Source organism: Chiloscyllium punctatum, chromosome 36 (genome assembly GCF_047496795.1).
Source record: "Chiloscyllium punctatum isolate Juve2018m chromosome 36, sChiPun1.3, whole genome shotgun sequence".
In the NCBI taxonomy this organism is placed as follows: Eukaryota; Metazoa; Chordata; class Chondrichthyes; order Orectolobiformes; family Hemiscylliidae; genus Chiloscyllium; species Chiloscyllium punctatum.
In genome coordinates, this window is record NC_092774.1 from 18,190,249 (window position 1) to 18,205,374 (window position 15,126).

A 15,126-nucleotide genomic window follows, 5' to 3' on the forward strand; every position below is an offset into this window, starting at 1 on the left:
TGACTCCTGCTTTTATTACTATGAAACTATTTCCCATGGCTAACCCACCTAATCTGTACATTACTGGGCACTATGGGTAATTTAGCACAGCCAATCCAACCGAATCCGCACAACACTGAACACTGGGTAATTTAGCATGGTCAATCCACCCGAACCTGGACAAAGTTAAACATCACATAACACCAGGTTATAGCCCGACAGGTTTATTTGGAAGTACTAGCTTTCGGAGCACTGCTCCATCATCAGGTGGTTGCGGAGTATAAGATCAGAACGCACAGAATTTATGGGAAAACATGACAATGTCCTGCTACTGAAATGATATATTGAACAAATCTGGATTGTTACCCCTCTCATCTTTTACAGTGGGTTGCAACTACCATTCATATGTAAATCTCGATAACATAAGGTTTTATAACAAAAGGTAACAACATCTGGGCGGCACGGTGGCTCAGTGGTTCTTAATTCTGCCTCACAGCGCTTGGGACCCAGGTTCAATTCCAGCCACTGGCCACAGTCTGTGTGGAGTTTGCACATTCTCCCCGTGTCTGCATGAGATTTCTCCAGATGCTCCGGTTTCCTCCCACAATCCAAAAATATGCAGGTGAGGTGAATTGGCCATGCTTAAATTGCGCGGTGTGTTACATGCATTGGTCAGGGGGTAAATATGGGGAATGGGGCCTGGTGGGTTACTCTTTGGAAGGTTAGTGTGGACCTGTTGGGCCAAAGGGCCTGTTTCCGTACTCTAGGGAATCTAATCCAATCTCAGCTCAGACAATGCGTTAAAAGTCAGAGTCTGTCTTTATCCCCACCTTGAATCTGACTAGTTCTGTTTCTAAAGTAGGAATTTATAAAATACAATATGTTCCGACAGCTTGCAGATTGTGCATTTTTGAGCAAAATAGAATTTATCTGAAAATATAATTCTGCAAATGCAAATTCACCCCCAAGGACTTGTGTATACTTACAGCAAAAAAGTTTATTTCCGTGCTGTGTATCTCTGTCTATTTGGTAACAGATGCTTTATTTCTGTTGGTGTAAATATTGTTGTAAATCATAGCTACGTACGAACAGTTACATGTAAGGGAAAGAGAATTCCTCAAGTAGGGCACTATCGGAATCCTGGGAGACCCCTATTTCTGGTTTACTTCCTATTGACAAACATTAAGCATGAGCACGTATTTATTTCTTTTTTTTGTTTCACTTTTCTTGTTTGATTCCCTGGTACGACTACACTCTGTGACTGGTCGGTTGTCAGGCTGGGAGGTAGTGGATTGGGTTTCGATTGACTGAATGTTGTATTGTTCTGGAAGGAGTAAAGGGGTTGAGGGGTGGGGTGTTGGGGAATCAAAACTTCAGCAGAGCTGAACATCTTGCTCTTTGAGAACAGGGAGATCAACAGAGGACAGAGAAGCCAGGACCTGAAATCCGACCTGACACCGGATTACTGTGATCAGTGTTTTGATTTGCAATGCCAACCCTCTACCTTCACCTAGCTTCCCGTTTGACTACCCCCTCGACGTTCAAGGACTAATCCTTGTCGTCCTGAAGCCACGTCTCTGTAAGGAGTCTCAGACCATAATTATTCTCTTCAATGTGTGCAGTCAATTCATTCACTTTTGTAACAGTGCAGCACACATGCAGACACCCTGTTTTCGGTTTAGATCTTTGCAATCCAGATTTAATTGCTGGTACATTTCCTCTCCTTGTCTCCATCATTCTGTGATGTTCATTTCCCACATCACTACATTGCTCACTGGCCTTGATTGGGATTGGCCGTGCGAAATTACCCATAGTGCCCAGGGATGTGCAGGTTAGGTGTATTTGTCAGGGTAATGTAGAGCAGTATGGGTGGGTTCCCCTTCAGAGGGTCCGGTGTGGACTCGTTGGGCCGAGTGGCCTGCTCCCACACTGTGGGGATTCTCTGAAGCGAAGGGATGGTTGCAAACGGTGCGGGGCAGGACAGCGCAGGCGCAATGCGTGCGCCCGGCTTGGCCCCGCCCACCCGCTCCTATTGTGGCGTCACAACGCGGAAGTGACACTGAATGAATGAAAATCCCTCCGTCTGGGCAAATGGTGGGGCGGGAAAATCTGTTCACTTGGAGCAATGGGAGTGAATCCAGGGCGGGAGCAGACCCTGTCAGCTCAGGGATGGGAGTTAATTACCGCGGAGGGTCGGCAGGAGGGAGTCTGACGAATAGATTGGATTCGGGGACTGGGGACGGGGCAAGTCAGTCATCTCCCGTTAGAGAGGAGTAACATACTACCGCCTCTGGGGTGAAGAGCGTTCTGTGGGCCTGTATAAATAAGTTCATTGTGGATTGAGGAGTTTCCCCTATCAGGCTTCCCTTTTCTCGAATCGGCCCGTCCTACAAAAAGGGATGGTGTTCCTGGGCGTCCTTAAAATATTTACCATAATGACGGGGTTGATCATTTTTATCCTCACTAGGCTTGCGTCTGCAGGTAAGATCAAAAAGACAGGTTCGGTAAAGACATGGTAACTCCCCCTGATTTCTACTGTCCAGATGGACCATCTGGTCTTTCTGATGGAAGAGTCCATTACAATAATCAATCTTCATCACGTTCCACACGTCAAAGGCGTCTGGTCCGGTGCACTGGACGACATCTCCTCAGTATGGGTGGTGATAACCTCTGATCATTCCTGGTCCCATCCATACTTAGTGGCTTTCCCCATCAGGATGTTGTACGTGATCAGAAAGGTGAGGAGATAAGCGATCCCCCACATGTCCCTCCTCTTAGTTCAAGTATCTGTAATAAGATTAACATTAGAACAACAGCAAGATTCAAAAACCCAAATGGACAGGGTCCACTCCTTTTGTTGGGATTCCAGAATTCTCTCCTCGTCTTTCCCCCTTTTGATTGGTGCGGTCAATCAATTTACAACGGTGCAGTTGGACCCAAGCTGAGTGCCCAGCGACTGTGACCGCCATAGGGGTTGGAAGTAGAACCTGGAAGGGGCCATCCCAACGAGGTTGGAGACCTTTGCCAGTCCAGTTCTTGACGAGCACCAACGAACTGGGCTCTACCCGTGATGAGGCTGAAACGGAGGGAACATCGCTGTAGGCCGCATGCTCCTGAGAGTGAAAGGCACGCATAACACTAGTTAGAGCAAGAACATAACCAATGATTGCTTCGGTCACGTGGTCGACGTGGACTGAGAAGGGAGCCGAACCGTTCCAAGGGGTACGGAGGGGGTGACCAGAGAGACTCTCAGCTGGAGACAGTCGTGTCTTGCCCGCAGACATGGATCACATCTGGAATAAGCCCACAGGGATTAACATAACCAGGAGAGGCCAGATTCGGCCATTAATTTGGCAAGGTTAGTCTTGAGTCTGGTTAAAAATTCAACAAGGCTGGTCACCTGAGGACGATAAGCACCGTGCAGTTCCCGACAAATACAAAGCTGGGAACAGAGTTCTCCGTTAATATTACATGCAAAGTGTGGTCCATTGTCTGAGCTAATGCATGCAGGTATACTGAAGGGGGGAATTCTTTCCTTAAGCAAAATCTTTATCACAGTCTCAGCAGTAGCGTTAGGAGGAGGGTAGGCTTCAATCCACTTCGAAAAGACATCAGCAATAAGCAAAACATATTTATAGCAACTCAACTCATTTCTCCAACTCAATGAAATCCAGTTGAAGTGTCTTCAAGGGACCCTCCAGCAAGGGAGTTCTCGTAGAGATACTTGAACTAAGAGGTGGGGGATCGCCTACTCACTGACCCGTTTGATCACGTACAACATCCTGATCGGGAAAGTCACTGACTGAGTATCGATGCGATCTGGAACGATCTGAGATTATCCTGGTGTCATCTGGTGCACCAGACCAGATGCTTTCAACGTGGAGTCGCTTGAGCGATGGAGTGAGCTGCCAGAGGAAGTGGTGGGTGCTGGTACGATGACAAGTTAAAAGGCTCCTGGATTGGCATCTGAATATGAAGGGTTCAGGTGGGTCAGGGCCAAGTGATGGCAAATGTGACTGGAGTCATAGAGATGTACAGCACAGAAACAGACCCTTCGGTCCAACTCCGTCCTTGCTGACAAGAGAGCCAACCCAACTTAGTCCCAGCTGTCAGCACCCGGCCCATATAGGGGGCAAGTGATGGCAAATTTGACTAGATTAATTTAGGATATCTGGGCAGGTTGGGCCAAAGGTTCTGTTTCCGTGCTGTGTGACTCTAATTGTCTTCAGTGAAAGCAGAAGTGTGGTTGTGAAGGCTGGACTTTCAGAGCATGTTTTGCCCTGACTGGAAGCAGCTGAAAATGTGTTGTTGGAAAAGCGCAGCAGGTCAAGCAGCATCCAAGGATCAGGAGAATTGACGAACCAGGCGTGAGCCCTGAAGAAGGGCTCATGCCCGAAGCGTCGATTCTCCTGCTCCTTGTATGCTGCCTGACCTGTTGTGTTTTTCCAGCAACAGATTTTCAGCTCTGATCTCTAGCATCTGCAGTCCTCATTTTCTCCTGACTGGAAGCAAAAGAGTTGGACTGAAGTGTGTTGGTGTTAATGCCTTGATGTCTCATTTTGCTCCCACCTTCCCAGGGACGTTAACCATTTTGTGTCTGGTCCTTCCTCAAGAAGCTGCATTGCAGGTTCACCCTGAATTGACACTTTTATTGCTTCCCAAAATCAGACCTGCTCACTCTCAGCAGGATCCCAGTGTTGTGAAAGATATTAACTTTCAGGTGGAGGTATCCAAAATTCAGAGAGATGTCAGTCTTGATGTTTTTGCTTTTTCTGCCCCTGTAAGATCCTGAATCTTCAGGGGAATTAGTTAGAGCAGAGTGAGAACAGAGGGGAAGGGAGAGTGGGATGGTGCTTTCAATTTTGTGGAATAACAAAAGGAAAGGATATTCCACAGAAAGTAGAATTGATTGTTCAGAATTTCTACCCTGCACTGATCATCCCTTTTGTAATCCCTTTTTGCAGAGTATTTGAAAATCTGAAGACTGAAGTTTCAAAATCAACGAATGAAGGGCTTACACCCGAAACATTGACTCTCCTGCTCTCCAAATGCTGCCTGACCTGCTGTGCTTTTTGATTGACTCTCCAGTGTCTGCAGTCCTCACTTTGATGTCAATGTCTGACAGTCTCTGAATCCATTGGGACCGCAACTATTTTTGACTGTGATTTCTGTGAGAGGGATCTACACTTTTTGGTTCCTCTTTGAGGACGTTTTCAGCATCAGTGGGACTGGACGAGAGACCCCTCTGTTACAGCGCACTGTGTGTGGAGCCTGAAACAGTTATACGGCCTGGGAAGGGGACTTCACGGCAGGGAGGGGCTCTACACGTGTTTGTGTGCAGCTGAAGCTGTGGCTATGGAGAAACCTGAGGAATCCCGCCCCGTGGAGAAACCGTGGAAGTGTGGTGACTGTGGGAAAGGCTTCCGTGTCCCGTCTGCCCTGGAGACTCATCAGCGCAGTCACACCGGGGAGAGGCCATTCCCCTGCACCGACTGCGGGATGGCCTTCAGACATTCCTCCCACCTGTTGGCCCACCAGCGGGACCACACGGGGGAGAGGCCCTTCAGCTGTCCAGATTATGGGAAGGCCTTCAGATATTCCTCCTCCCTGATGAGGCAACAGCGTGTCCACACGGGGGAGAGGCCCTTTAGCTGCCCCGAGTGCGGGAAGGCCTATACCGACATCTCCTCCCTGATGAGGCACCGGCGGGCCCACACTGGGGAGAGGCCCTTCAGCTGCCCCGAGTGCGGGAAGGCCTTTACCGACATCTCCTCCCTGATGAGGCACCAGCAGATCCACACGGGGGAGAGGCCCTTCAGCTGCCCCGAGTGTGGGAAGGCCTTCAGTTATTCCTCTGCCCTGCGGAGCCACCGGCGCATCCACACGGGGGAGAAGCCCTTCAGCTGCCCTGAATGTGGGAAGGCCTTCACAGATGTCTCCACCCTGCAGAAGCACCAGCGTATCCACACGGGGGAGAGGCCCTTCAGCTGCCCCGAGTGTGGGAAGGCCTTTACCCACGGCTGCGCCCTGCGGAGACACCAGCGTGTCCACACCGGGGAGAGGCCCTTCAGCTGCCCCGAGTGTGGGAAGGCCTATACTGACATCTCCTCCCTGATGAGGCACCAGCGGGCCCACACGGGGGAGAGGCCCTTCAGCTGCCCCGAGTGTGGGAAGGCCTTTACCGAAGTCTCCTCCCTGATGAGGCACCAGCGGATCCACACGGGGGAGAGGCCCTTTACCTGCTCTCAGTGCGGGAAGGCCTTCAGCAATTCCTCCACCCTGCTGACCCACCAGCAGATCCACACGGGGGAGAGGCCATTCACCTGCTCTCAGTGCGGGAAGGGCTTCACCAGCTCCTCCAACCTGCGGAGCCACCGACGCGTCCACACGGGGGAGAGGCCCTTCAGCTGCCCCGAGTGTGGGAAGGCCTTTAGCGATTCCTCGAACCTGCTGGCCCACCAGCGGATCCACACCGGGGAGAGGCCGTTCACCTGCTCTCAGTGCGGGAAGGGCTTCACCCGCACCTCCCACCTGCTGACCCATCAGCGAGTTCACGTGCCATTGCAGGGGGATCGATTGGACTATCAACCCGGTTCCGGGGAGTCCCGGGTTTGAATCCCGCCAAGACAGATGGCAGAATCGGTATTCGGTCAGAAATGTGGAGTTCGGAATCTAACAATGAGACCGTTTCAGGGAGGGGGTGGTGCGGGGGAGAAAGCCCCCATCTGATTCACTCTCTCCCTTGTTAGGGAAGGGAACCACCATTGGGGGAAAGGATTCACTCAGTCGTTCCAGCTGCATCCTTTACCCGGTCTGGCCTACACCTGACTCCAGACCCACAGCAGTCTGGTTGACTCTACACTGCCCCTTCCTTGCAAATGAGCAGGGAGCCACTTACTTGGAGACAGGGTATGGGTTAAAATTGCTGAGTGAGGCAATACTTCCTCCGGGTTGCGGATGTACCAAGGATCCAATTACAAAGGGACAACTTGGTGCTGACCAATAGTAAAGACAGTGAGGGGGGTGGGACAAGGGGACGTGTGGTGTGTGCACTTTGACCTTGAGCTGTTCAAAAAGCAACTGCTTTTTCTCTGCCTTTTTGCTGGGGGGATCTGAAGCTGTGACAAAGTTGGGTTGCAATAAAGGTTACCTGAACTTACCACCGGGCTCAGACTCTCATTGAACGCTTTGAGCTCCAAGAGGTTTTTGTTTTAAAGCTGCTCATTTCTTTCAGCCTCCTGCACTAAGTTTAGAACATGGAACATAGAACAGTACAGTGCAGAACAGGCCCTTCAGCCCTCGATGTTGCACTGACCTGTGAACTATTCTCAGCTTGTCCCCCTACACTATCCCAAAATCAACCATGTGCTTATCTAAGGATTGTTTACATCTCCCTAATGTGGCTGAGTTGACTACCTTCGCAGGTCGGGAAATCCACGCCCTTACCACTCTCTGCATAAAGAACTTGCCTCTGACATCCATCTTAGATCTATCATCCCTCAATTTGTAGTTATGTCCCCTTGTACAAGCTGACGTCACCATGCTAGGAAAGAGTCTTTCACTGTCTACCCTATCTAATCCTCTGATCATCTTATATGTCTCTATCAAATCCCCTCTTAGCCTTCTTCTTTCCAATGAGAACAGACCCAAGTCTCTCAGCCTTTCCTCATAAGACCCTCCCTCCAGACCAGGCAACATCCTGGTAAATCTCCTCTGCACCTTTTCCAATGCTTCCACATCCTTTCTGTAATTGGGCGACCAGAACTATACACAATATTCCAAATATGGCTGCACCAGTGTTTTGTATAGTTGCAGCATGATATTGCGGTTCCAGAACTCAATCCTTCTACGAATGAGACCTAACACACCGTGTGCCTTCTTCACAGCACTACCCATCTGAGTGGCAACTTTCAGGGATCTATGTACATGGACTCCAAGATCCCTCTGCACATCCACACTACCAAGAATCTTTCCATTGACCAACTACTCTGCCATCCTGATATTCTTCCCGAAGTGCATCACCTCACATTTAGCTGCATTGAACTCCATTTGCCACCTCTCAGCCCAATTCTGCAGTTTATCCAATCCCCCTGCAACTTGTAACATTCTTCCAAACTGTCCAGTACTCCACCGACTTTAGTGTCATCTGCAAATTTACTAATCCATCCACCTATGCCTGTGTCTAAGTCAGTTATAAAAATGACAAACAGCAGTGGTGCCAAAACAGATCCTTGTGGAACACCACTAGTAACTGGACTCCAGGCTGAATATTTTCCATCAACCACCACTCGCTGCCTTCTTCCAGTTTCTAATCTTTTCTACAATAGATGTAAGACTCACTGGTCTATAATTACCTGGGTCATCTCTGCTGCCCTTCTTGAATAAGGGCACATTTGCAATCCTCCAGTCCTCAGGTACTAAACCCGTAGACAATGACGACTCAAATATCAAAGTCAAAGGCTCTGCTATCTCCTCCCTCGCTTCCCAGAGAATCCTTGTATAAATCCCATCTAGCCCAGGGGACTTGTCCACTTTCACTCCTCCTTGAATTGATAACACCTGTGTGTAACCAACCTCGGTCCTTTCGAGTCCAATATCTCGTACCTCATTCTTTTCCTGAGTGAACACTGATGAGAAATGTTCATTTAGCCTCTCTCCGAACTCTACAGGGCCCACACTCCACTTCCCACTTCTGTCTTTGATTGGCCCTATTCCTACCCTAATCATCCTTTTATTCCTCACATACCTATCGAAAGCTTTAGGGTTCTCCTTTATTCTGTTTGCTAAAGACTGCTGGTGTCCTCTCTTTGCTCTTCTTAACTCTCTCTTTCAATCCTTCCTCGGTGATCTGTAATTCTCAATCGCCTCATCTGTACCATCCTGCCTCATCGACACATAAGCCTCATAGAACAGCATCATAAGACACAGAACTTACATCAAAAGATCAGTGTCATGCAACTGATAGAATATATTGAACAAACTTAGATAGTCTTCATCTCTTAGAATGGGTGTGGGCTTTGGTTCATTAATGTGTAACAATGTTCTTGAGATGACTTCAGGTTTTATAAAAAAAAGACATGTCTGCTCAGACAATGCATTAAAGGTGAGATTTCAGTCTGTTGGTATTCCAATCTTGAATCAGACTGGTTCTGTTTCCAAAGTCTGAATTTGTAAAATATTACATGCATTGACTGCCTGCAGATTGTGTGCTTTTTGAACAAACTTGAATGTAGCTGCAAATATAGTTCTGCCAATACAATTTCACCCCACAGAGTAGTGTGTGTGTATCTGTGTGCATGTGAGTTTGTGTGTGTGTGTGGGGTGGGGGGGGGGGGGTGGTGGTGGTGTTCAGGTACATAGTTCTTTGATAGTTTCATTACTGCTAGTCAGGGTGGTTAAGGTGGCATTTCGCAACATTGCCTTCATTGTTCACCCCATTGAGTATCGGGGTTGGGACATCATGTTGTGGTTGTACAGGATGTTGGTGAGGGCACTTTCAGAGTACGGAGTACAGTTCTGGTGGCCCTGTAATAGGAAGAACACTATTAGAGAGGGTTTAATAAAGATTTACCAGGATGTTGGAAGGACTGGAGGGTTTGAGTTATGAGGAGAGGCTGGGACTTTATTCACAGGAGCACAGGAAGTTGGGGGTGACCTCATTGAGATTGATAAAATCATGAAGAGTGGAGGTAAGGTGAATAGCAAATGGCTCTTGCTTAGCGAAGGGGAAATCAAAACTAGGGGGCTTTTTTTAATGTGAGGAGAGAGATTTAAAAGGAACCAGAGGGGCAACATTTTGAAAGAGGGTGATTTGCATGTGGAATGAACTTGCTGAGGATGTGGTAGATGCAGGTACGGTTACAACATTGAAACAGCATTCGGATGGATACATGAATAGAAAGGTTTAGAGGGATATGGGCCAAATGCAGGCAAGTGGGACTGGTTTAGATTGGGAATCCTGGTCAACATGGACAAATTGGACCGAAGTGTCTGTTTCTGTGCTGTATACCTCTATTGAAACCAGTAGATTTCTGAAAGGGGCTTGACAGGATAGATGCAGATAAAATGCTCCTTTGTGGGGAGGGTCATCGAATTCCGACAAGGTGGAAGCGGGCCATTCAGCCCATCTATTTCACTCTGGCCCTCTGAATGGTATCCCACCCATAACCCAACCCCTTACTCTGTATTTCCCATGGCCAAGCCACCCTAACCTGTACATCCCTGGTCACTATGGGTAACTTAGCACGGCCAATTCTCCCTAACCTCTACACCCTAATCTATAAATTACCTTCTCAAGAATGTAATTTAAATGCAGAGCTTTTCTAAGACTCAACATTGGGACACAGATTGTCTCTACTTATAAATAGGGCAACGTCCCTTTGAAATGTAGATTCATTTAGATATAACTGCGTCACTTTACATATGAAGATATCCCTTTGAATGTGCTCACATCCCTTTGAAATATAATCTTGTCCATTTAAACCTCTTTATTTGCAGAAATACCCGCTAAAATGTCCACGTCCCTTTAAAATGCAGATTTCCCCCTTTAGATATGACGCCGTTCCGTTAGATGTCGGAATATCTGTTTAAATTGAGCAGTGAGCTTTCCCAATGTAGACAGGGCTCCTCGAAACGTGGCAGTGTCCCCCCGCCCCCATCCCTCTAATCCCTTCCTGTTCATATACCCATCCAGATGTGTTTTAAATGCTGTAATTATACCGGCCTCCACTACTTCCTCTGGCAGTTCATTCCATACATGCACCACCCTCTACATGGAAAAGTTGCCCCTTAGGTACCTTTTAATATCTTTCTGCTCTCACCCTAAACCTGTGCTCTCTAGTTGTGAACCTCACCCCTACACTGACAAAAAGACATTTTTAAAAAAAGTTGAGCAGCCAGACAACATGCAAAAGCTATAAAACGTTGAGCCACTTGGGGAAAAAAGAACTGTGGCTCTACCCTTTGTTTCTCCTCTTGGCATTTGAACACTTAACATCTGTCAATAACACCAGCATCGCCACAGAGCATATTGTGTCTGCTCCTCTGTGTGAACAACAACGCACCTGCTCGCTGGTGTCACCAACACATTGTCCATGCTCCTCGCTGTCGGCAGAAAAGGCGACATCGCTTATCTCTGTTCCTAAAGTTCTTCCCTTTATTCTTAAAGCTGTGCCCTCTGGTACTAGTCTCTCCTACCAATGGAAACAGCTTCCCAATGTCATTGCACTGTGGGGATGAAGCCCTACCCTGTCCGGTAATTTCTGCTGGTGGGTGAGACTAGGCCTCAAGGTTAGAGGGAGTCGCTTTCAGACTGAGATGAGGAACTGCTTTTCCCAGAGGGTCGTGAATCTTTGGAATAGTCTAGATTAGAGTGGTGCTGGAAAAGCACAGCAGGTCAGGCAGCGGCCGAGGAGCAGGAAAATCGACATTTCGGGTAAAAGCTCTTCCTCAGGTGCTGCCAGACCTGCTGTGCTCATTTCTGACAGTCTGCTGTACTATGTTTCCAATGTTGTGTATCGATTGCAGCAGTGAATGAGTAGCCAGTAGTGTTAGAAATTGTAAAGTTTTCAGGAGTGCAATGTCATCAGCATTGTCGTTTCCTGGCAGCACTGAGAAGGGTGGGCTTGGTTCATTGGAAACGATGTGGAGGTGCCCGTGTTGGACTGGGGTGGATAAAGTTCAAACTCAACACCAGGTTATCGTCCAACTGGCTTATTTGGAAGCACAAGCTCCTTCATGGGGTGTTTGTGGAACAGGATCATAAGACACAGCCACCTGATGAAGGAGCAGTACTCCAAAAGCTAGTGCTTACAAATGAGCCTGTTGGAGTATCACCTGGTGTTGTGTGAAATTTAACTTCATACACCACAGTCCAACACCAGTATCTCCAAATCAGGTACATAGTCCTTTGAAAGTTGCATCATTGGGAGACAGGGTGGTGAAAGAGGCCAGTCAGGAGCCCTGGAGGACTGGAAGGTGACTGGTCCTCCTGCCAATCAGAGCCTTCCTATTGTCTGAATGCAGACGTTGGAACATGAGCCTCGGAAGCTGCTGCTGCTCTGTCTCTGAATGAAGATTGAGTTTGCTCCAGACTGCAACCTCTTTACTCTGTCAACCATCTGTGAGTAGGGTACTCTCTTCCCAACTCCTTTTCCATTTTTTTCATTCTGGGCTTCAATTTACGACTTGCAGCAACCGAAAGGAAAGGGAATGAATTCAAGGAGTGGACAGAATCAGGAAAAGTTTGTTTATAAACAGAGCGGTTCATGTGTGGAGTGAATGTAAAGAGGAAGTGGTGGATGCACATTCAGATGCAACGTTTAAAAGACATTTGGATAAGTATATGAAGAGGCACGGTGCACAGGGATATGGGCCAAGCACTGGCACGTGGCCCTAGTTTAGTTTGAGAACGTAGTCAACGTGGACTAGTTGGATTGAAGGGTCCGTTTCTGTGCTGTCTAACAGTAACTGTTCTGTCGTGGTCTTAAAACCATTTTCTTGCCTTCCACTTTCAACGTGGATACTGGACCTGCATCCAACACATAAGCCATTCAAAAGAAAAACCCACCTCCCGCGCACAAAAAAATCCACACTTTATTGTTCAAAAATCAGATGAACTCCGCCTTAAATATATTCAATGACCCCCCTAACTGCAGGAAGACATCCCCACTTCTAATCTCAGTTCAACCTGCTAATATACCACTTACCTTGCTGAACCTGTCTGACAACTGGCATTGACTGATGTAAAAGGATGCTGCTAATCAAAGCACTGATCACAGGGTGGAATGGTGTCAGCTCGGGTTTCAGGCCCTGATTTCTCTGTCCTCTGTTGATCCTCCTATTCCCACAGACTAAAATGTCGGTCTGTTCTCAGCACGGCTGGATTTCTGCTAAAGCGTTGACCCCCCTCCCCCTCCCCCTCCCCCCTCTCCCCTCTCCTTTATAACTTCTGGAACGATAAAATATTCAATCCAGACCCAACCCACAATCTCCCAGCCTGTCAACCATCCTGATAAAAGGTGCAGTCATAGCAGGGAATCAAATAAGAAAAATGAAAATCATAAATAGGCGCACGTGCTTAATGTTTGTTCATGAGGAAGTAAACCAGGAGTCTCTTAGGAATCTTACAGTGCCCTACGTGAGGAATTCTGTCACCATTGCATCTATTAGTACCCAGCTATGAATTACAACAACATTTACACCATCAGAAATAAAGCATCTGTTATCAAATAGACATAGAGATATACAGCACGGGCGTAGACTTTTTTTCTGTCTCATACACACACAAGATAGATCATCCATGGGGGTGAGTTTGTATTTGCAGCATGATGTTTAGGGTGTAGGTTTGCTCGCTGAGCTGTAGGTTTGATATCCAGACGCTTCATTACCTGGCTAGGTAACATCATCAGTGGTGACCTCCAAGTGAAGCGAAGCTGTTGTCTCCTGCTTTCTATTTATATGTTTGTCCTGGATAGGGTTCCTGGGGTTTGTGGTGATGTCATTTCCTGTTCATTTTCTGAGGGGATGATAGATGGCATCTAGATCTATGTGTTTGTTTCTGCCGTTGTGGTTGGAGTGCCAGGCCTCTAGGAATTCTCTGGCATGTCTTTGCTTAGTTTGCCCCAGTCGAAATTGTGGGGTTATTTTCATCCGTACGTAGGGCTACGAGGGATAGAGGGTCGGGTCTTTTTGTGGCTAGCTGGTGTTAGTGTATCCTGGTGGCTAACTTTCTTCCTGTTTGTCTGACGTAGTGTTTGTGGCAGTCCTTGCAAACCCCGCCCCCCCGGAACCCCACCCAGGAGAAAGATATAAATAGAAAGTAGGAGACAACAGCTTCACTTCACTTGGAGGTCACCACTGATGATGTTACCTCGCCAGGTAATGAAATGTCTGGATATCAAACCTACAGCTCAGCGAGCAAACCTGCACCCTAAACATTCTACTTTGCTGAAAGACTGCACAATCTGCAGGCAGTCAATACATGTAATATATTGTAAATTCCACTTTGAAAATAGATAATGGGCCCACTACGTTTTGGATGTGAGCATAAGTGGTATAGTAAGTAAGTTTGCAGATGACACCAAAATCGGAGGTGTAGTGGACAACGAAGGAGGTTACCTCAGATTACAATGGGATCTTGATCAGATGGGCCAATGGGCTGAGAAGTGGGAAATGGAGTTTAATTTAGGTAAATGAGAGGTGCTGCACTTTGGGAAAGCAAATCCTAGCAGGACTTATACATTTAATGGTAAAGTCTTAGGGAGTGTTGCTGAACAAAGAGACCTTGGAGTGCAAGTTCATAGCTCCTTGAAAGTGGAATCGCAGGTTGACAGGATAGTGAAGATGGTGTTTTGTATGCTTTCCTTTATTGGTCAGAATATTGAGTACAGGAGTTGGGAGGTCATGTTACTGCTGTACAGTTGGAATATTGTGTGCAATTCTGGTTCCCTTCCTATCAGAAAGATGTTGTGAAACTTAAGGGTTCAGAAAAGATTTACAAGAATGTTACCAAGGCTGGAGGATTTGAGCTATAGGGAGAGACAGAACAGGCTGGGGCTGTTTTCCCTGGAGCGTCAGAGGCTGGGGGGGTGACCTTCTGTAGGATTATAAAATCATGAGGGGCATGTATAGGATAGAGAGACAAAGTCTTTTCCCTGGGATGGGGGAGGGCATAGGTTTACAGTGAGAGGGGAAATATACGAAAGAGACCTAAGAGGCAACCTTTTCATTTAGAAGGTGGTACGTGTATGGAATGAGCTGCCAGAGGAAGTGGTGGAGGCTGGTACAATTGCAACATTTAAAAGGCAACTGGAGGGATATGGGCCCCCTGCTGGCAGGTGGGACAAGATTGGGTTGGGATATTGTGCATAGGGATGTGCAGGTTCGGTGCATTAGTCAGGGGTAAATGTTGAGCAATAGGGTTAGGGGAATTGTGTGGGTGGGTTACCCTTCGGAGGATCGGTGTGTAGTCTTTGGGCCGAGTGGCCTGCTCCCACACTGTGGAGAGTCTCTGAAGGGGAAGGGATTTTTGTAAACTGTGCAAGGTAATGCAGGCGTTGTGCGGGGACCTGCTGTTGGCCTTGCCCCGCCCCGCCCCTTGCTCCTCCCCCTGTTGTTGAGCTGTCTAAAAAACAACTACTCTTTCTC

The 15,126-nt window shown here is 47.7% G+C and overlaps 2 protein-coding genes across 2 annotated transcripts in view; one reads left to right on the forward strand and one right to left on the reverse strand.

The window, feature by feature from the left end:
* The window catches only part of LOC140460023 (uncharacterized), a 204,267-nt gene that overhangs the window by 67,264 nt on the left and 121,877 nt on the right, over nt 1-15,126 (forward strand). Inside the window, exons 5-6 of the mRNA XM_072554429.1 lie at nt 2,447-2,460; nt 5,188-6,588. Coding sequence (XP_072410530.1) covers nt 2,447-2,460; nt 5,188-6,588 — 1,415 coding nt within the window. The remainder of the gene's footprint in view (nt 1-2,446; nt 2,461-5,187; nt 6,589-15,126) is intronic.
* Nucleotides 1-15,126, reverse strand: part of LOC140460848 (uncharacterized) — a 53,746-nt gene that overhangs the window by 25,036 nt on the left and 13,584 nt on the right. The window lies entirely within an intron of this gene.